The 23,501-nt window shown below is 40.4% G+C and overlaps 1 protein-coding gene across 27 annotated transcripts in view; it reads left to right on the top strand.

Moving 5' to 3' along the window:
• Window positions 1-23,501, top strand: part of EPB41L3 (erythrocyte membrane protein band 4.1 like 3) — a 270,323-nt gene that overhangs the window by 187,269 nt on the left and 59,553 nt on the right. For all 27 annotated transcript variants that reach the window (XM_075585296.1, XM_075585303.1, XM_075585306.1 and 24 more), the window contains 4 exons: window positions 1,960-2,064; window positions 11,802-11,844; window positions 21,412-21,487; window positions 22,267-22,485. In XM_075585296.1, coding sequence (XP_075441411.1) covers window positions 1,960-2,064; window positions 11,802-11,844; window positions 21,412-21,487; window positions 22,267-22,485 — 443 coding nt within the window. The remainder of the gene's footprint in view (window positions 1-1,959; window positions 2,065-11,801; window positions 11,845-21,411; window positions 21,488-22,266; window positions 22,486-23,501) is intronic.

Here is a 23,501-nt window from a genome sequence, read left to right as displayed (position 1 = left end):
GCGCTGTACGCCGATCCTTATTAGTATTGCGGGGGAGTGTTGTGATATCTCTAGAAGTGTCTGACATTGTGCGCTACAATTACCATTACTATGTATCTAGTCACCTGCGCACTATGTACTCATGAGAGTGGATATACCATTGGGCTAATACACCTTCTATCCGTTTGTGGAATTTCCCTACAGCTAAGTGTATATATATATATATATACTAGCCTGTCTCCTACACCACATCACAACCGTCCCTTCCTCTGAGGATTTTAATATCGTGAGTGTTTATATGTACCTTATATGTTGATTTGCGTCTGTTCGTTACATTAATAAAATTTTATTATTTTTTGGTTTTAACTACTGTTTGTAGTCTCCTGGCTTAGGGTCTATATACCCTTATTTTTGGTCCTAGTAATTATACTTATATCCAGTTCCTACCATATACCTACCTGTGTATGGTGACTCTGAGTGCTATTATTAGCTTTTAGTGACCCTTGGTGGTCACTTGTCAAAGTGTTTGCCTGTACCATTATTCCCTAAGCACCTAGTCTTTTATCCTTGCATACTACTAGTTGAGCGACTAGTCACTCTGGTTATTTGAGCCTCTGTGGCATTCCAGCAGTCTCTCAGGGCATTCTTCTGAGCTGCGTGACCTTGCCTCTTGTAGGATCTGGAAGCCAGACCAACCAGTGTCCTCCTGGCTAGGAAAAGTCTCTCTCTGCAAGCAGCTGTCTGCCTGCTTTTTAAACCCCTGTTTCTTCAGGAGTCCAGTCCACTTAATTAGCTGCAGGTGCAGCAAGCTCCTACAGAGGAAGTTAACTGTCTGCATGCTGGAAAGCACACATACTACACTAATCCAGCATACAGATTTATATAATGCTTTTTTCCCTATGGGACTCAAAGCGCTTCACAATTACAGTATAGTGTGCGGTACGCAGCACATAGGAATTTTACAGACAGTCCTTGCCCAGATGAGCATACAATCCTTGTTTTTGGTATCTGATGCACAAAGAGATAAAGTGACTTGCCGAAGGTCACAAGGAGCTGACACCTGGTTCCCCTCATTCAAACGCAGTATCTTTACTCTCTAAGCCACTCTGTAAGTATCTATATATATATGTATGAAAAAGCTTTTACCCTTATTTTCTTTTGTGTGCCCTCATTCTGATTTTATATGTTTATATGTATACAAATACCCTTTTTATTTACATTGCCTAAAAGGTGGCATCTTACGCCCTGCAGACCTATGGTTTAATTGATACTTTCAAATGTGTGGCATAGCCTTTGCTGTTCAATAATATAGCCTGTGCCAATGTTACAAGACATATTGACATTCTGCCTTTTCACTGGCTCAACAGCAGTGATGATGCCACGAGCTATAGTAACCAAGACCATTGTTCTCCAGCAAACCCTGATTCAGGGAAGGTACAAAAATGAAGAACTAGGTGTTTTATGCCTAAAAGAAAGCCCCCCAACATAAAATAAGTACATTAAGTATATGTAAATGCATGTACAGTAAGTTTAACCATTTCTGAAAATCTTGTTTGCTCCATACCAGCGATGGTGTAATCTAAGGAGGGATGTGAGACAAGTCAAAGATAACAGCATGAAAATTCACTGTAAGAGTCAGGTTTCAATGTTTCCAAACATTTTCCTGGACATACGTTCAAAAATATTTACAGTTACTGTTGTATCAATCATCTATTTTTAACTTCTTAAACATATTAATAGCATTAGTTCAAATTGGTCTTATGTGATGCTGCATTTAAGTCTAATGTGAGTCTAATTTTAGTAATATAGATATGTTCTGTATTTTTAAAAGGGAAATGTTAAGTGCAAATCAGCTACTGAAATAAGGATAACCACAATACTTTCTCATGTAGTTTTTCTCATTGTTTTTATGATTCATATCCAGAATTTCAGTTCTGCAAAAAATAATGTCACTACTAATTACATTTCTTTACTTTTTAGAAACGTTCCAGAGGTCAACTTCTTTTTGATAAAATATGTGAACACTTAAATCTTTTGGAAAAAGACTACTTTGGACTAACATACCGGGACTCCGACAATCAAAAGGTACAACTCCTATATTGAAATTCAAAAATATTTCGGATAAAAGATTCCAGCTGACAATATACCTGCCTAAAATCCCATAGCAAACCTATAAATCAATCTTCCGCCCTCACGGCCCAACACCTTACCACCTACTTAATAGATAAGATTGAGTCCATCAGACATAACATCTCATCATGTCAAGTGCCACAAGCACCACTTACGTCCCTTCGTACACCTAAATCCCATCTGCTAATTTTCCCCTGTGATTGAAGATGAGGTCTCTGTGTTCCTCTCATGATCTCACCCTACAACCTTCTCCCTTGATACTATTCCCTCACATCTCCTCCGCACCCTCTCTGGCACACTAAGCCGCATTCTAACTTATCTTTTTAACCTGTCTAATCTCTGATACATCCCCATCTTCCGTAAAACATGCACTCATCACGCCCATTCTAAAGAAACCCTCTCTTGACCCAACCTCCCTCTCTAACTAGCGCCCTATCTCTCTTCTCCTCTTTTCCTCCAAGCTACTTGAGCGGCTTTTATACAGCCTGTTTACTCCCTTTCACTCCCCCCAATTCCCTGCTTGACTCTTTACAATTTGGTTTCCATCCTCTACACTTCACTGAGACAACACTAACAAAAGTGGCTAATGACCTACACCCAGGTAAATCTAAGGGTTACTAATTCTCCTGGATCTCTCTACTGTCTTCGACCTTGTTGATCATCCCCATCTCCTGCACATTCTTCAATCCATTGGCCTCCGTAACGCCGTCTCATGGTTTACGCCTTACCTATCTGACAGCTTTCAGTGATTCCTTCTCTTGTGTCTCCTCCTCTTCACTCCCTATTTCTGTTGAGGTCCTACAAGGTTCTGTCCTGGGTCCTCTGCTCTTCTTTATCTAAGCCTATTCTCTTGGTGAACTAATACAATCTTTTAGCTTGCAGTGTCATGTCTATGCCCTCTCTCTTGTCTTGTGTCATCCACTGTCTATCTGCAATCTCCTCGTGGATATCCCACCGTCACCTGCAGCGTAACATGTCCAAAACAGAACTAATACTTTTTCCCACTTCCACTACCACCCTTGCACCAGTCTCCCTCACTGTCAATATTACCACAATTTCATCAATTGTGCCTATCCCAACTACAATCCATCCACAATGCTGACGCAAGACTCCTCTACCTCATTCACCGCTCCACTTCTGCTACTCCACTATGCAAATCCTTACACTATCTTACCATATCCTCTAAACTCTAATTTAAAACCCTGGTTCTGACTGGCAAAGCTCTCAATGATGATGATGCCCGCTTACATATCAGCCCTTCTCCCCAAATATATCCCTAAACACCCTCTTCCTTCTGCTCATGACATCCGCCTCTCCTCCTGCATTATTATGTCCTCTCACTGCCGCCTAGAATACTTCTCCTGTTCTGCACCCTCTTTCTGTCTCGAATTTCCTTCCATGAACATCAGACTCTCCTCCAGCTTTCAGACATTTAAAATCTCCCTGAAACCTCACTTTTTCAAGGAAGCCCATCTGGCATACCCAGAACATCCTCCACCTCAAAGCCAATTGGGGTCAGCTGTGCAGCTGGACCAAACACCACACTATGTGACACTCTTAACATTCATACCTCCAAAATGTAATGGGATTAGCTGTGCGGCTTGACTATTTTCCACGCTGAGGCACACTCTGTCCCATAATGAGCAGCTACTTTACCTTTTTGTTTCTACATTGCCCTTATTCACTCTAGATTATAAACTCTCAGGAGCAGGGCCCTCATTACCTACTGTATCTGTTTGCTCTTGTGTGTCCTTATTTGGTATGTCATTCTGTTTATATAATTTACATATCTCTGTAACCCCGTTGTACCACGCTGCGGAATATGTTGGTGGTTTACAAATAAACAAAGATGATAATAATAAATGTACAGCTCCACTTTGTGTGAAAGCACTCAACTCTGTAGTTACGTGGGATTTCGTTTAATAATCAAAGATGTGATACATATATATATGTATGTGTATATATATATAATTATGTGTATATATATATATATATATATATATATATATATATATATATATATATATTATATATATATATATATGCAAAAAAACAGTCAGCACACTGATGTAAGGCAAAAGGCAGTTGCTAGTCCCATAGAAATCCACACAGCATATGAACCTGCCCAAAGACCAGTAAAGAGACAGCAACGAGCAAGGAGTAATCCAAAATAAATTGTATTAAAACAATAGTTACACGATAGCCACAACGCACATGCTTATGCTGATTGGATGTTGGTGATTGGTTTATTTTGATTGTAGTGCACTATGGGTGGGGGGTATATATGTATGGTCATGTCACTTGGTGTTTGCACGGCCCTGAGGAAGGTCTCCCTGTGGGACCGAAACGTTGGCTATCGTGTAACTATTGTTTTAATACAATTTATTTTGGATTACTCCTTGCTGGTTGCTGTCTCTTTACTGGTCTTTGGGCTGGTTCATATGATATATGTGTGTGTGTGTGTGTGTGTGTGTGTGTGTGTGTGTGTGTGTGTGTGTGTGTGTGTGTGTGTGTGTGTGTGTGTGTGTGTGTGTGTGTGTGTGTGTGTGTGTGTGTGTGTGTGTGTATGCACAGATGTAGAACGTGGCGTTTTCCCCCAGATGACACAACATATCCAAAAATAACTGTCTCAGAGGTTGTGAATAGTATCACAATATATACCAGAGAGAACATTTGAAGCCTGCCAAAATCTGCTTATAGCTTATTTCTAGTGTGTGTGTGTGTGTGTGTCTGTGTGTATAATCATGTATATACTATCACATGTGTGTGCATAGAAATATAAAAATCAGCTACTATACTGTGCCTGTTATACACATATACAATTAGTGCCCCACACCTGTATTATTGCACTTATATATTATAAAATTATTTGTATTTTAAGATTTCTGCAGCTTTTTATTTGCGGAGACATAAACAATCAGACTCATCTACTAATGCCTTATTTTGCTTTACTGCCCCTGAGACAGGCTTTTTGATAGACAGACTGCCCTGTAAAACGTGTCTGCTGCCAATATTCCATCAGTTTTGCCACTGTTCAGTGCCCTGGGGGAAAACCAATACTGTGCTCATACTCCTATTCTACAATGTGACAATATGATGCTGTGATCGAAGTCACTTAGGATAAAGGAGACATTCTACATGTAATACCCATTCCATTTGTTCGTTGAAATACCTTCCTCACATTTCTGCATAATAATATTTTCATCCAAAGCTTAAAATGGGCTTTACATGTAGAACTCATTACCTTGTGACATTAATTCGAGATTCCAGAATGTATCGTCACTGTAGAGGCAAAAGTCATTAAAGAAATTCTTTGAGTACTGAGGAAAAGGCGATTAAATGTTCTTTTTTACAGGAATAATTCTGTATTTCAAAAGGAAGGTATTTTGATATGACATTCTGAAGATTGTGTCTTTAATGAATCCTTCGAATTTCTTTTCTTTAATAAGCCTATTTTCATGAAAAAGGAAAAATAAATGCACTTAATGAGTTTTACCTCTACAACGACGATGCACATCCCTAATTTTTCATTTGCGCTGTGCAGTTACCAAATGTAAAATAGGGTTTTAACTTGTTTTCCAAGCTGATACGTACAACCTTGATATTGATGATATTGCTAGAAAAGGGCAAACCCCTGTGATTGTTTTTACATTGTAATTTTTATCACTCAAGGAGAGGACATTTTAACTGTACACGCTCCAGCTCAACACCCATATCAAGAAAGTCAAACCACTCCCAAGTTTCAAGTCACCACTTTTATAAGCAACTTAAAATATTTATTTATTTACTTATTTAAAAAAAAATGTTTTATAGGTGTCTGATGTATGTTTAAAGGGCACAAGTCATGGACATCACTCCCCGCAGGCATATAACTCACATTTGGCTCATTTAGGCCTTAAGAAAAACAATATCTTTATATAAACTGAAGAAAATAAGTTATTCTTTAGGAATTTGAAGCGTTATTGATTAAGGCTGCACTTACAGTCCTGGCTACAGTGACGGCGACGGCGACGGCGTGCAGCCGCAAAGCAAGTACTAGCAGTCCGTCACGGGTGCCCATAGTGACCGCGACGTTCCTGTCGCGATCGCTGAAGTCAAACAAATTTGTTTCTTTCAGCGATCGCAGCGTGATGTCAGCGGCACGTGAGCGCTTCAGCCAATGAGGGCGGACCGCTCGCGGCCACGCCCCCTGTCACCCTCTGTACAGACAACTGCACTATAGCGACGGCTCACGCGTTCGCGTCGCTGTAGCCAGGACTATAAGCGTAGCCTAAGACAGTGACTTACAGCCATGAGGTAATGTAATCCTTGTTCCAACTATCTGATTAATATGCTGCTGGAGTTTTTCTAACTGTCTATGCTCGACTCATAATGAGATTGCACAATATCAGGTATGTGTGCCCAGCATGAAGACGTTTCTATCATTGAACTGCTACCAGTTGCTTGCCAGTTTGATGTTCCTCAAGTGATTTGTAGGTTTTGTACTGTATGTACCTTTTTGACTTTTCTGAGGCATGAGGAGAGAAAGATGCCTAGGGCAAGCAGGTGCACATATAATTGTTACATAATTGTAGACTGTCCTTTGTTGCTAAAATCTCTGCAAGGCTCTCAAGTGTTCAAGTTGGCAGTAGGTATTCATTCACATGGTGTTTGCACCTTGCTACTAATTACATTTACATATGTAAGAACCCATGAATTGGGATTTTCTTTTGGTACAAATATTTTAGAGGGATAAAAGGCTTATATTATGAACTTTGGCTAGTCTCACTATCTGTACTAATAGCCTGTATGTCAAGACATTTACTGCATTGGTTTTCTGTCCCTTATAGCTGAAATGTTTAGATAATTAAATTAATGGTTAGCCATCTAGGAGGCTCCATGTCAATTGAAATGTGTTTTCACTCACTGCTGTAAATCACCCCCCAAAAAGGTGAACAGCGAAGCTCCTACTCCCTCCGGAGTCACAGTGGTTAGAAATAACTCACAGATCAGGCGATGAAATGATAGAAGTGATTTAACAAGACTGGGTACTGACTGACGTCATAGAAGTTCTAGAAAGGGTTTGCTTTATAAACTCAAATAATGAATCCTATGTCTCGCACCTTCAACTGGCTGTTTATACGGAAATATGTAAAGCAACAGTACACGCGGATCACTATTTTGCATTTTTATTTTTTTACCTTCAGATCTCTTCTTGCATTTTCCAACACTGTTTTATTTTATGCGTCTTTAAGGAGATATTAGCATTAAAACTATCTCTGCCCAGCGCCCATTGCAGTCTAATGGTTACCATGGCGACCTCATACACTAGAGTGAAGTATAGAAAAAAAATGTATACTGAATATTATACTACAAGGGTCTAAATCACCATGTTGTAATGTAACAATTGACTACTATTAACCTGTAAAAAAGAAAATAATAATAATTTGGCATTGATTTAAAATGAGAAGCAAGAAATCATAGTACTGGAATGAATCTCAACTGAAATTTTCAACTAATATGAATCAGGGGGTTATCCGAAACTGAACAGCTTCAATCAAAGCTCCAGGGTTCCCCACGAGGCGTGTGTGTGTGTGTGTGTGTGTGTGTGTGTGTGTCAGCACACACGGGTTGAAATTTCAAAAAAGGTGTATTGAAACACAAAAACCAACGTTTCGGAACCTTCCTAAGGGTTTGCAGGAACCGAAACGTTGGTTTTTGTGTTTCAATACACCTTTTTTTAAATTTCAACCCGTGTGTGTGCTGTCTCTCCTTACTGGACCATCATCTGGTAATATTCATCTTTATTATCTTCTATGGGACTAGCATCTGGAGTTTTTCTTTATACAGTATGTGAATTAATGAGAAAAGAAAATAGAAAAGTGTCCCACTAAAAGCACTCAAGCAAATATAATAATGAAAAAATGTTTATTCATGAACATGGAGAACAGTAAAAAGATACAAAGTTAAATGACGGATCCCTACAACTATAAGACGTACAAAATGACAGAACAATACTGTAGTCCTTAATGAATGTACAAGAACAGATTAATACTGCTCAAGAGGAGAGAAGTAGTAAACTCCTGAGATATATGTAAAGACCGGCCGGTCAAATTTTTTTCATTGAAGCTGTGTGCTGTAAACTGTTGACTGCTAATAATAATAATAATTGCCAATACAGTACCACCTAGGTCATCAAGGAAACAAATGAATAACAAGGGGTCACCACTGATAAGATGGAAAAATCATTATGTACACTTGCAGGTCCTTGTGATAAAGTCCTGAGATGGCATGTGAGGCAAGAGATCTGTAGTATTGTAGCAGAAAGAGTTCACAACCGATAAGGGGGATCCACGGGGAGTACAGACAAAGACAAGCCGACTCAGCGTTTTGCACCCGTAGCTTCTTCTAGGAGCTATATATATATATATACAGTGCTCGACAAACCCGGTCGCCCACTCGCCAGGTGCGAACGGAAATTGGCCGGTGGCCAGCTATTTTTTCCCCCTGCTCTGTCCACTGCTATGAGCAAAAAAAAAATTTTTTTTTTTATTAAATAAATAAATAAAATATTCTCCTGGCTGATTGGCCAATTGGGCGTGACGCGAAATGGAGCCATTCCTTCTCTGCAGGGTAAGTAATGGCTGCTGCTTCTCACGCGGTGTCCCTGTCTCACTCCCTTGGCTGCCCGCGCTTCACTCCCTTGACTGTTACCCCGCTCCGCTTCCCCTCAGGTCCCCGCTGCCCCTCGGTTCCTGTTACTGCTCGCGCGGGCCGTGAGATGACAGCTCGGGAGTTCCCCCTGGTCTCCGGTCCCCGCTGCCCCTCGGTTCCAGTTACTGCTCGCGCTGGCCGCGAGATGACAGCTCGGGAATTCCCCCTGGTCTCGCCCCTCGGTTCCTGTTACTGCTCGCGCGGGTCGCGAGATGACAGCTCGGGAATTCCCCCTGGTCTCGCCCCTCGGTTCCTGTTACTGCTCGCGCGGGTCGCGAGATGACAGCTCGGGAATTCCCCCTGGTCTCGCCCCTCGGTTCCTGTTACTGCTCGCGCGGGTCGCGAGATGACAGCTCGGGAATTCCCCCTGGTCTCGCCCCTCAGTTCCTGTTACTGCTCGCGCGGGTCGCGAGATGACAGCTCGGGAATTCCCCCTGGTCTCACCCCTCGGTTCCTGTTACTGCTCGCGCGGGTCGCGAGATGACAGCTCGGGAATTCCCCCTGGTCTCGCCCCTCGGTTCCTGTTACTGCTCGGTCTGCCCCATGGTTCCTGTTACTGCTCGCGCGGCTGGTCTCTGCCTCCCCTCCGGTCCCCGCTGCCCCTCCGGTCCCCGCTGCCCCTCGGTTCCTGTTACTGCTCGCGCGGGCCGTGAGATGACAGCTCGGGAGTTCCCCCTGGTCTCCGCTTCCCCTCCGGTCCCCGCTGCCCCTCGGTTCCTGTTACTGCTCGCGCGGGGTGGGATATAGCAGCGGGGGTGTTCCCCTGGTCCCCGTGTCTGTCTCCACTTCCCCCCCTCTCCACTTCCCCCCCCCCCACAGAGAGAGAGAGAGAGAGAGAGAGAGAGAGAGTGTGTGTGTGTGTGTGTAGGAGAGAGTGTGTGTGTGTGTGTGTGTGTAGGAGAGAGTGTGTGTGTGTGTGTATGGGATATAGTGTGTGTGTGTGTATATATATATGGGAGAGAGTGTGTGTGTGTGTGTGTGTGTGTGTGTGTGTGTGTGTGTGTGTGTGTGTGTGTATATATATGGGAGAGTGTGAGTGTGTGTGTGTGTGTGTGTAGAACACCAGAGGTACCCCCCCAATCAGTCACCCCCCACCTAGTCAGTCAAAGTCATCCAGTCAGTCACCTCCTCCCCACCCAGTAACCCCCCCGTCAGTCAGTAGTTACCCCAGTCAGTCAGTTACCCCCCCATCAGTCAGTTACCCCCCGTCAGTCAGTTACCCCCCCGTCAGTCAGTTACCCCCCCCCCCAGTCAGTTACTCCTCCCCCCAGTCAGTCAGTTAATTATTCAAGTAATTTTATTTATGTATTTTTTAAAAGTGGGGGCGGGACTAGGGGTGGGATTGGGGGCGGGACTAGGGGTGGGGTTGGGGGCGGGACTAGGTGGCGAGTAGATTTTTTGGTTCGGCGAGTAGATTTTTGGGTGATTTGTCAAGCACTGTATATATATATATATATATATATATATATATATATATATATATATATATATATATATATATATATACACACAGCTCAACCCCGTTACAACGCGAATCCGCTTATAACGCGAAGCAAGCATGGCTCCCAATTTTCGTATTTATGAATATTTTACAACATGATTATTGGTATCTTAAATACTTTATTGTACAATGCATACAACTGTACATTATTCATAACGCGATCCGCTTATAGCGTGATTTGATTCTTTGGACCCCATGCACAGCGTTATAAGGGGGTTGAGCTGTATATATATATATATATATGTAGAGGTATCAGTACCGTGTTAGCCGAGCTTCAACAATCAAAAAATAAATAGATGATACCGTTCTGTGGCTAACGAAATGCATTTATTTGTGGGAGCTTTCGAGATACACTGATCTCTTCTTCCAGCGATGTTACAATGAATGAAGCAAGCAAAAGGTATACTTAAAAACAGTGTCTCTTGGAATGTTATCTGTGCTAGTCCTTCCCCCGGTGTGGATGAGATTTATGGCTAGAGGTGTTAAATTGTTCCTGAAAGTAAGTGATGTAAGAGTGTGTGTGTATATCTGTGTGAATATAAATGAATGGAGAGCCCACAGTATATACAGTGCTTTACAAAAGGTGTGTGTGGAGTGGGAGTTAATATAAATGGTGTGGGTAGGTGTGGAAATGTGAGAGATAGTAGCATAACTAAAAGTGTGTGTGGATACTATGTGGTCCCTATTGGTGTATAGGGATGGAGTATTGATATGTGTAAGAGACAGCTGTGTGTGCATACACATAGCACAGTATGTACAGACATAGACTTAAGTGCTCATGGGGAGAGAATTCACTAATATCTCTCACATTTCCACACCTACCCACACCATTTATATTAACTCCCACTCCACACACCCCTCTAGCCATAAATCTCATGCACACCGGGGGAAGGACAAGCAAAGATAACATTCCAAGAGACACTGTTTTTAAGTATACCCTTTGCTTGCTTCATTCATTGTAACATCGCCGGAAGAAGAGACAGTGTATCTCGAAAGCTCGCACAAATAAAAGCATTTCGTTAGCCACAGACCGGTATCATCTATTTATTTTTTGATTATATATATATATATATAGATATATACATACATACAAACTTTCCCCTGAATTTTCAAGGGAAAACAAAGATGGTTGCATGGTTACTCGATCAGAAACAACAATGTCCTCTCATGATGATGTCACAGAGTGATCCTGTTTCCAGTGGTCATATTGTTTCTGCTGGACTAGAATTCTTGTTAGGGAATTTCAAAATCAAATGCCTCCGGACTTTTCCTGAGTTCAGTTCCTGGGGTCTCCTGTTTTAAATAAGGTTGTAATTCGTTTTGAAAGAGTTTTCAAATGATGAATATTGTTGAAGTTTAAGTGCAAGATGAAAGTTAATCAATGGAAAAACCTAATTCATGTAAATAAACAAATTAAAGTATACAGAATATCCCAGATGTAACATTGTAACATGTATTTGACTTGTCGCTTTATTTTCTACTTTTTGTATTTGTGTAGAATTGGTTGGACCCCGCTAAAGAAATCAAGAAGCAAACCCGAAGTAAGTTCCCAAAATCTCTTAAAATGCAGTTTTTTTTGTGGAATCCACTGACTTCACATAGTTACATAGTAGATGAGGTTGAAAAAAGACATAGGTCTATCAAGTTCAACCTATGCTAAATTTAGACAACAGATACTTTATCCTATATCTATACTTACTTATTGATCCAGAGGAAGGCAAACAAAAAAAACCATTAAGGGGAAAAATTAATTCCTTCCTGACTCCAAGAATTGGCAATCGGATTAATCCCTGGATCAACATCCTTCCCATGTATACTTATTTGGTATATCCCTGTATACCTTTCCCATCTAAAAAGATGTCCAACCTTTTTTTGAACAAATCTGTTGTATCTGCCATCATAGTCTCCATGGGTAATGAATTCCACATTTTAACTGCCCTTACTTTAAAGAACCCTTTCCTTTGTTGCTGGTGAAATTTCCTTTCCTCCAACCTTAAGGGATGGCCCTGAGTCCTTTGTACTGCCCGTGGGATGAATAGTTCTTTTGCAAGCTCCTTGTATTGTCCCTGAATATATTTGTATATAGTTATCATATCCCCTCTTAGACGCCACTTTTCTAATGTAAATAAATCTAATTTAGCTAGCCTCTCCTCATAAGTTAGAATGTCCATCCCCTTTATTAATTTCGTGGTTCTTCTCTGCACTCTCTCTAGTTCCATAATGTATTTTCTTAGGATTGGTGCCCAAAATTGTACTCCATATTTAAGGTGTGGTCTTACTAATGCTTTGTAAAGGGGCATAATTATGTTTACTTCCCTTCCATCCATTGCCCGTTTGATGCAAGATAAGATCATGTTTGCCTTTGCAGCTACTGCATGACATTGGGCACTATTGCTAAGCCTGCCGTCTACAAGCACTCCTAAATCCTCCTCCATCAAGGATTCCCCCAATATATCTCCATTTCATTTGTAAGTCACCTTTTCATTCTTGCATCCCAAATGCATAACCTTACATTTATCTGTATTAAACCTCATCTGCCATTTACCTGCCCACGTTTCCAGTCTCTCCAAGTCCTTCTGAAGAGAAATTACATCCGGCTCTGATTCTATTACCTTACACAATTTAGTATCATCAGCAAAGATGGAGACTTTGCTCTCGATCCCAACCTCAAGGTCATGAATAAACAAGTTAAAAAGCAGGCGTCCCAGTACCGATCCCTGAGGTACTCCACTCACGACTTTAGCCCAACCTGAAAAAGTTCCATTATGACAACCCTCTGTTGTCTGTCCTTTAACCAGTTTTCAATCCAGGTGCATATATTATTACTGAGTCCAATTTTCTTTATTTTGTACACCAACCTCTTGTGTGAAAAGCCTTTGCAAAATCTAAGTAGACCACATCAACTGCATTACCCTGGTCTAAATTCCTACTTACCACCTCAAAGAAACAAATAAGGTTTGTTTGGCAAGATCTATCCTTCATAAATCCATGCTGACTATTACTAATAATTTTGTTTTCCATTAGGTATTCCTGAATATTATCCCGTATTAAACCTTCAAGTAGTTTCCCTACTATTAAAGTCAGGCTTACAGGTCTGTAATTTCCCGGTTGTGATCTAGCTCCCTTTTTAAATATAGGCACCACATCTGCTTTACGCCAATCTTGTGGTACTGAGCCTGTGGAAATGGAGCCCTTGAATATTAAATATAATGGTTTTGCTATTACTGAGCTTAACTCCTTGAGAACTCTTGGATGTATGCCATCGGGGCCAGGTGCCTTATTTGCTTAAATTTTTTCAAGTCGCTGATGAACTTCTTCCTCAGTTAACCAATTGTTCATTAATATGGATGTTGTGGCTTCCTCCTGCGGCACTACTATTGAACTTTATTCTTCCCTGGTAAACACAGAGGCAAAGAATTTGTTTAATACCTCAGCTTTTTCCTTATCTCCAATAATCTGCCTACCCATCTCACACTGAAAGGGTCCTATATTTTCTTTTCTCATTTTTTTGTTATTAAGGTAGTTAAAGAACTTTTTAGGGTTGACCTTACTTTCTATTGCAATCCTTTTTTCATTATCCATTTTTGCTAATTTGATTGCCCTTTTGCAATTTTTGTTACATTCCTTATAATTCTGATACGATGTCTCTGTCCCTTCTGACTTAAAGCATCTAAACACCTTCCTCTTCTTGTCCATTTCCTCCCCTACCTGTTTATTTAGCCACATTGGTTTTGACTTATTTCTTTTATACTTATTACCCAAGGGTATACACTGATAAGTGTGCTTTTCTAACAATGTTTTATCTTCTACATTTTTTCCCTGCAAAAACATCATCCCATTGTATTACTACTAGATTAGACCTCAGTTTATTAAAATCTGCCTTTCTAAAGTTCAAGGTCTTTGTTGAACCCAAGTAATCTGTTTTTTTGATAATTTATTTCAAATGAGACCATGCTATGATCACTGTTACCCAAATGTTCCAGGACTTGAATATTTGTTATTACTTCTACATTGTTTGATATGACCAAATCCAGAACTGCCCCTCTCCTGGTTGGTTCCTCAATAATTTGGGTCATATAATTGTCATTAAGCACCCCCAAAATCCTGTTTCCTTTTGTTGTAACGCTAATCTCATTGCCCCAATCTATGTCTGGATAATTAAAATCCCCCATTATGCAAATATGACCCAGTTTTGATGCCTTCTCCATTTGCAAAAGTATTTTAGCTTCCTCAATCTCACAGATATTTGGTGGTTTATAGCATATTCCCACAAACATTTTCTTTATACTTTTACCTCCACTGCTAATTTCTATCCACAAAGTCTCTACATTTTCATCATTCCCTTCATAGACATCATCCCTTTTAATAGGTTTTAGATCCGGTTTAACATATAAACATACTCCACCTCCCCTTCTATTTATTCGATCCTTCCGAAAAAGAGAATAACCCTCTAAATTAACTGTCCAGTCATGAGTTTCATCCCACCATGTTTCAGTAATGCCTATGATATCATACTGCTCCCTTGCAGCTATTAATTCAAGCTCCCCCATTTTATCTGTCAGGCTTCTTGCATTAGCAAGCATGCATTTAAGTTTTTTTTCGGCCTGTACTATTATCTTATCTGCTCCTTCCTTTCTGCTCCCACTTGATTTAGTCTTTAGAAGTTTTCTAGTATTATCTGTATTTACTATGGGTGTCTCGCTGCTTGTCAAACTTGCACTTGCCCCCATTCTACCTCCATACCACCTTGTATCCTCATCTATTCCATTTAGTTAATTATCTGTTTCATTCCCCTCCCCCCTCCATCCTAGTTTAAAATCTCCTCCAACCTTTTTAGCATTCTCCTCCCTAGCACAGAAGATCCCTCTTCATTGAGGTGCAATCTGTCCCTAGAATATAGATGGCACCTCTCAAAAAAGGAGTCCCAGTGCTCTAAAAACCCAAACCCCTCCTTCCTGCACCAGTTTCTTAGCCATGCATTAACCTCCCTGATCTCTGACTGTCTCCCTGCGGTAGCGCATGGCACTGGTAGTATTTCAGAAAATACTACCTTGGAGGTCCTTGCTTTAAGCTTTTGGCCTAGATCCCTGTAATCATTTTTTAGGACCCTCCATCTTTCTCTAACTTTGTCATTGGTGCCAACATGTACCAAGACCGCCGGGTCAATCCCAGCCCCCCCCCCCCCCCAACAATCTGTCTACCCGATCCGCAATGTGCGCATCTATATTTGAATGCAATTTCAGTAAAACAAAAGGATTTTTTTCCGAAATAGAATATGAAATGCTACAAATTGGTGCATACCTGGAGAGAAATTTAGAAAAAATTACATAAAACAGTCAGATCATTTATAAATAACATAGCTGCAGTCATACACTCACCCCCTAACCTCCTCTCATCCTCTGTCACCAGTCCATCCAATCTCACCCCCCATTCTCTCACCATCTCTCGCTCACCTCCCCTCCCAGTCATTCTCTCCCATCCCTCTCATTTTCTCTCCCCATCCCCCTCATTTTCCCTTCCCATCCCCCTCATTTTCTCTCCCCCATCCCCCTCATTTTCTTTCCCCCCATCCCCCTCATTTTCTTTCCCCCATCCCCCCTGATTTTCTTTCCCCCATCCCCCCTGATTTTCTTTCCCCCCTTCCCCCTCATTTTCTCTCCCCCCCATCCCCCTGATTTTCTCTCCCCCCCCATCCTCCTCATTTTCTGTCCCCCATCCCTCATTTTCTTTCCCCCATCCCCCTCTTTTTCTTTCCCCATCCCCCTGATTTTCTTTCCCCCCTTCCCCCTGATTTTCTCTTACCCCATCTCCCTGATTTTCTCTCCCCCATCCCCCTCATTTTCTCTCCCCCCATCCCCCTCATTTTCTCTCCCCCTCATCCCCCTCATTTTCTCTCCCCCCCATCCCCCTCATTTTCTCTCCCCCCAATCCCCCTCATTTTCTCTCCCCCCCATCCCCCTCATTTTCTCTCCCCGCATCCCCCTCATTTTCTCTCCCCCCCATCCCCCTCATTTTCTCTCCCCCCCATCCCACTCATTTTCTCTCCCCCCCATCCCCCTCATTTTCTCTCCCCCCACCCCCCTCGTTTTCTCTCCCCCCACCCCCCTCGTTTTCTCTCCTCCCACCCCCCTCATTTTCTCTCCCCCATCCAACTAATTTTCTCTCTCGCCATCCCCTCATTTTCTCTCCACCCCATCCCCTCATTTTCTCTCTCCCCCTCCCCCTCATTTTCTCTCCCCCCCCCTAGCCCCCTGAACAAATAAACAGACAGACTCACAGACTCTGCCTCACCTCTCTCTGCTCCACTCCATTTCCTCCACCATGGCCACATCCCCAAGCTCCTGACACCACCTCCTGATTGGCTGCATTTCCCACCAGCCAATCAGGATGGAGAGAACTGTCCAGCCCCATAGCAACAGCCCTGCTCGGAGAAACCCACGCCACCAAGCCTTTCCGGTATTACCGCTCATTTTTTTTTTACTGGACAGTGTCCAAATACAGGCCAGTCCTGTTCAATACCGGACACCACCCTATCTTTCACAGCATGTGCTTGTTTGAGGAGAGGAGTTCTCAGCATGTGTTAAGGTTAATACAACAGCTTGCCAACACAGATATTTTGTTTGTAAGTGTTACAAATATAATAAACATCATATAATAAGAGATGTGAGACGTTATCCTGGGTTGCTTCTCAAAGGTTCATGCACATTTTTTTGTCTGTAGATTCAACAAAAAAAGACCGCAAAGTCAAAATTATTGCTAGGCATTTTTGTCAGTCCCAAAAATCCAAAACATTCCAGTCTTGTGAATGTGTTAATGTTTTTGCCCATCTCTGAATGTATAATTTTACTTCTATAGGGCTGACAATGTAAGCTGCACTGTATCTGGAATGTGACAGACACATATTGTAAGCTGTTTAGAACATCAATGTACTATTTATATGTTTTGATGCCCATTGCACAGGGAGATAATGTGGTCAAGGTCAGAAGGAATTTGTTCTGGAGTTTGAATCTAGTTCGCCCATTTCAAACAATACTCCTTATTGTTAGGCTGTTCCTTCTACACGTTAATATGAAATCACTTCTACAAAGATTACTTTCCATTCTGCATTTGCTATGTTTTTCTCTCATCTATGTACACTGCGTTAATAAAACTATAGCCAATATACTTGTGACATATTCATTGTGTAAGGTGGGCAGAGATTTATATCGACAGACAGTAATATTTGAGTCTGCATAGGGCATATAAGTGTGTTCATTCGTATCAATCCTGTTTCCGTACTGCCATCCAAAATGCATCACTGCAAATATATTTATTTTATCTGAAACCGACTCCTACCCTTGAATGACATTTCATTTTTAGATTATATGCTAGACTGAGCCCTCACTAAGTTACGAGAGAACACAGAGCACTCTCTGAAATACTAAGCACCTAATGGATGAGGTAGGCATTAGACATTAATTGTTAATTTACAGGCACTTCTATTACATATTTAGTCCCATGGAATACCAAACTGAAGAAATGGCAGGGATATATTTCTTGTTTAATACTTTGTTTTTATTGGAAATCATGCGTTACGTATACATTGTCAGCATTTGTTATACTTGTACGTGGTCGACATTTCCCTTCGGTTATAACATCAGGTTCTTTTCCCATCTACAGGTTTACATGACTTCCATATTTTTATTATTATATAAAACTCAACTGACAAGCTTTCGGTCTGTACATTGTTGCAGTTTAACATTTCTTTGTCGGCAGTGTACAGCTGTAACTGATTTAAACAAAGGAAAAGAAAAAAAAAACCCAAAGAGTAACTTCTGTGATTGCATTACCATAGCCGATTTGATATGGCATTTCCTATTAGTTTCCCGATCTCTGTTTCACCCCCTCTGTCCTCTCCTAGTACAGTATTAAGTCTTTATATACTTGCGTTGTCTGTTACTGCTCCTGCTTCTTATATGTTTTTTCCATTCTCTGAGTCTTAATTACTAGTCCAGTTATTTTGTCTCAAGTATGTTGTACATTTTGGTATGTTACCTTTGTGTCTATTCTGTTTCTGATGCTGTATTTAGGGGATAGTTGTTTAGGAATTTCCTGCAAAGAAGTATGTTAGATATGTATGCTTTTACTCCCCTGTTTTCCTGTTGCCTTAATTATATTCTATTTGGTGGGTCTCTTCTGAGCACCCGTGAAGCGAACCAAGTGGTGTGCTGGAAGTTATCGTGTATTTGTTGTTTGAATTCCCGGGGTATATTGCGTCAATTAATCTTTCCCAAGTTATAAAGCAGGTGTCCACTCTCCTTTCTTTGTCAGTGGTTGCCTCCACCCAATCTAGAGTGAATAAGCAAAATCATTTTTCTCTCCATAGGTCCAATGAGAGGGGAGTGTGATCCATTGCTGAAGGATTGTTTTCCTAGCTGCCATGGCCATTATGTGTGTTTGTTGGTTTCCTTTGTCTCTGCCTACTCCCCATCCACTTCGTTTGTTATATCTATGTAGTTGAAGATCGCGTATACTTTGGTTAGAAAGATCTTTATTTTTATGGAGTCTTTGCTAAAGATCTTTTTACCTGTGTCCAAATCTTTTGGATCATAGGGGCATCTCCAAAGATAGTGCAACAAATTTGCCTTCGGTGCCGCGCACTTGGCGCAGTTGTCATCAGGAGCTGGTTTAGCCTTCAGTCTAAATTTGGGGGTGGTGTACGTTGTGTGTACAATGTTGTAGTGCATCTCTTGGTATGTAGCAGAGGAGAAGATCCTCTCCCTCGTCCCTCTCCACTGCTAAGTCATCGGTTATCTCTCTTGTGTAATGTCTCACTTGTAGGTATGCAAAGAAATAGCGAGTTGGGTTTTTCATATTTTTTCTTTTAGTTTCTGAAATGTGTATATAGAGTAGTCTAGTGTATGTAGCTACTGCCTTATCCCGAGGATACCCATTTTTCTCCAAGTCCATGAATGGGTTGGTTGCTGCCCTCTTGGAATTGCCATTTTGTTTGTGAACGGTTGGTTTAGTGACTTATCCCGGCGTACATGCAGTGTTTTTATGAGCCCTCGAACCCTATAAGTGCTGAAGAGCAACAGGCTATCTTTTGTATTTGCGACAGGGATATATGTAATGGGTTGAACCGACGTCACTAATTGGTACAACTTTTATCTTTTCTGACAATTATTCATGTACCAAATCCAAAAGAAGAAATATGCAGGGCTGTCTGAAAATGTCTGTCCAAAATATCTTCATTAATGTAGCTATTACATGTTCGTAATAATAAAAATATATTAAATTGGAGATATCTACTGTAATAGCTACCTTTTTTAGATGATAATCCGACAAAAGGACAACAAAACAAAGACCTTGTTACATTGCAACATTTACTTTATTTCATTTAATTTATGAACTACAAATGACATTTTCAGAAAGCCACAGAAATCGTTAAAGAAAGCTATTATGCAGGGTCTTCAAACAATACTATTGCTGCAAGAAATAATATCCTGTACGGTAGAGTACTGACTTCCTTAGTTTCTACTACATTTCTTATAGCCGTTATTTATATTACCTACCCCTCAAACATTTAACAAATATCAATGTTTGTATCTGTTGATGGGAAAAGGAATTGGCGGAATTGCTTCAGAAGAGTTATTGAAAGGTTGTATGAATCCATATTCACAGAACATCTATTTCCACATTGATCGTGGAAAGTAGTAGAATGTATGTATGTCTTTATTTATATAGTGCCATTAATGTACATAGCGCTTCACAGTAGTAATACACCGGACAATCATATAAATAACAAATGCTATGAACTGAAACTGTTCCATTTTGTGCTGTCGGGGTTCCATGCCTTCTGCCCAAACCATAATTTTCGGTTTCATCCCTGTTCCCTTTTATAAATTAATCTAAAGATCTTCCCTAGCGAGGTTTGACTTTTTTATTATGATAGTTTCAAATGTGTCTGTCATAAAGAAAAAAACAGACGTACTCATAGGTTTAATGAAAACAGAACAGTGTATTTATCTTTCATATCCTGTGATTAATAGATTACATCCCTGCCATTTCCGAGAATAAGAGGATCTTCAATTAGACCTTCACAACTAAGGGTTTGTCTTATTTGTTAGTTTCTGATGTAGTACCTCCAATTCTTCAGTGAACAATGTGTTTTGGTTCTGAATCCTTTCACAATTGACTATGGACCAGTGATTTTGCTTGAGACATAAAATGAGATGTTGGCCAAGAGTCATCTGACATTACATAATCGCTCATAAACTTCCAGATCATCCTTAATCTGCAATATCTCATGGTGTCACTCTGATTTCAGTGGGTTCATTGCTTTTAACACAAGGTTGACAGATACATGACTAAGAGGGTTTTCTTGTCATTCAGGAGCGTTCCTCTGTGACCTCTTTCCTTTCACCGATAGTTTAATCTCCCTATTTACACAAAACCATTTATTATTGTTGTATTCTACATTTGCATTCTAACAAATGGAATGTATTCATTGTACAGTAAAGCACTGCACAGCCAGGCAGCAGTGTTCTTCCAAAGAAACAAAGAAAACACATTGTATTGATATATGATCCTGTATTATTCTTTTTCTAGCTTTCTGCTGCGGTGTGGCTATAAGTACACTGTGTTCGATGACATATTATTCCCTTTATTTTTAGCTGAAATCTGTCTGCACGAGGCACACTCTGCTCCCTTCCCAGCAGTTTTCTCACCCATCACTTTTATTTTCACTCAGATGTGAATTTTACAGCTCTTCTATGCAGTGTAATGACCTTGCATCTTACAGTGTATTCCTACTGCAGTTCTGATTAATGTAGGTTTCCAGCCTACTGTGTGTCTAATTAACTGCCCCATGCTGAAATTCTCTTTGGCTGCAGACTACTGTATTACTCTATCTATTTTTTTTTTATGACAGACACTGAAGTGGGCACATCACTTATTTCACATATACCTCTTTTGTAGATTTGCTAATAAAAATGTTTCAGAGGCTTATTAGAAGTAGATGCGGTTCTTATGATATCAATCATTTGAGGTTTTGTATTTTATTGTCTGCTTTTATATTGCTGTTTTGTGACTAAATTAGTATTGGTTTTATCTATGTCTTTTTGCAGATGGTGCTTGGCAGTTTTCCTTTAATGTGAAATTCTACCCACCTGATCCTTCACAACTATCAGAAGATATAACTAGGTATTTAATAAGAACTTGAACATTTCTTTAAAAAAATACTCTGCCCAGGTTGAAATATCCTACTTTAGTGCTAAGAGACCCGTACAAAATGAACTCCCCTCTGACATGGGCTAATGCATTTTGCATTATTATTGTTGTCGCTGTTCTTGATTACATTAGCTTTTCACGCTTGTTATGCAAATGCTTGAAACAAACTGGAGTATCTTTGCCATTCACAGCACGGCTTCCCAAAACATTATTTTAAACCGCTGTTAGCATTTTTAATTGGCATTCAAAAGCGTTTTTATTTTTAAGCATTCAGGTAAACATGCAACTCAGGAATTTGAGTTCCTGTTTTATCAAGTAATCAATGCAAACAAATGTGGGGGAAAGTTTCCACCCTGAACATGCTTCTAAAAAAGCAACTGCTGTGCAGCACTGAAGTAACTCGCCAGGCTTCTGAATCATAGTTACATAGATTGTGGTCAGGCCTAGCTGTAGCGAATACTGTCGTTTAGATAGTTGTGTTGCATACTTAATAATATTTTTTAAAGCGTTTAACATGTCTGTTCAGTTCATGATTCAAAATAATCTAAGCGAATAATCTTTGTAGGCGCAGAAATCTGAATACTGCCAAAAAAAGACCCCTCAAGAATATCCTAAGGATTTTCATTCCCAACCTATTCCTAAGCATTTTTTATACCACATACTTTAGGAAGTAAAATGTGGTTACTCAATACTCCCTTACCTTGGTTTCCGATATGAGAGATGATATACCAAATAAATTTTGCTCCATGCAGGTATTACCTCTGCTTGCAGTTGCGGGATGACATTGTATGTGGACGCCTTCCGTGTTCCTTTGTTACTCTGGCTCTGCTGGGTTCCTACACCGTACAATCAGAACTAGGGGACTATGACCCAGAGGAATATAGTAGTGACTATGCCAGTGAATTTCGCTTTGCACCGAACCAGACGAAAGAACTGGAAGACAAAGTAGTTGAGCTGCACAAAAGTTACAGGTCAGTAAGAATGCCACAATATACAAACCTCCCGTTTATATTTGAGAAATGAAAACATTGTTTATATATATATATATATATATATATATATATATATATATATATACAAATATATATATATATATATATATATATATATATATATATATATATATATATATATATATAGAGTCATTGGCCTATGCATGTTGTACATCTCCTGCTCCTGATCCAGGAAAATAGCATAAGGTGGCATGTCTGAGATTATTTACTCTACTGTGGAAATTGGACAAACCTGTTATACATTTTTCTCTGAGCAATAGAAGGTCATATATTAATAGATACCCAATAGGACCACTGTGTCAGTAAATACATTCTGGTCATCGGTGTAATCTCCCTCATCATCTTATTTTTAGGATATTTTACCAGGCAAAGTACATTGAGATATACATCTAATTTTGAAGACTGTTCTGGGAAGACACCAGGCATAAAGGTGATGGGCCTAAGATATCATAGAGTGTAAAGGGCTGAACCTGCAACCTGGAGCATTTTGGACCAGCACCCAAAATACTGTATTTAAATGAAAGGAGTAGGGCAGGAGCTCTTAACTCCAATCCTCTAGACTCCTCCAACAGGTCAGGTTTTCAGGATATCCCTGCTTCAGCACAGGTGGCTCAATCTTTGACTGCCCTACTTGTTCTGGAGCAGGGATAGCCTTAGAACCTGACTTGTTGGGGGGTCTTGAGGACTGGAGTTTAGAACCCCTGGAGTAGGGTGATTGTACCCTTAAAGTGGCACTAAATGCTTTCTACATAAATAATAATAAGCACTTTATCAACTTATTCTCATAATTTTCAAAACACATTTGAAACCAGTTTCCTATTTGCATAGCATCAACATTATTCTTGTATGTGAGTAGGTAACACGAAGTTAATAAGAAGTTAATAAGAATTGCAGCAACTACGGAATGGAGTTACCAGGCATCAGTAGTGTTATAATGTAGTCAGCCACATGGGGATAATAGAACATGTGGCTGA

The sequence above is a fragment of the Ascaphus truei genome, chromosome 2 (genome assembly GCF_040206685.1).
Source record: "Ascaphus truei isolate aAscTru1 chromosome 2, aAscTru1.hap1, whole genome shotgun sequence".
NCBI lineage: Eukaryota > Metazoa > Chordata > Amphibia > Anura > Ascaphidae > Ascaphus > Ascaphus truei.
Note: the sequence above shows the minus strand (reverse complement) of the source record. Positions and strands in the feature narration are given on the sequence as shown.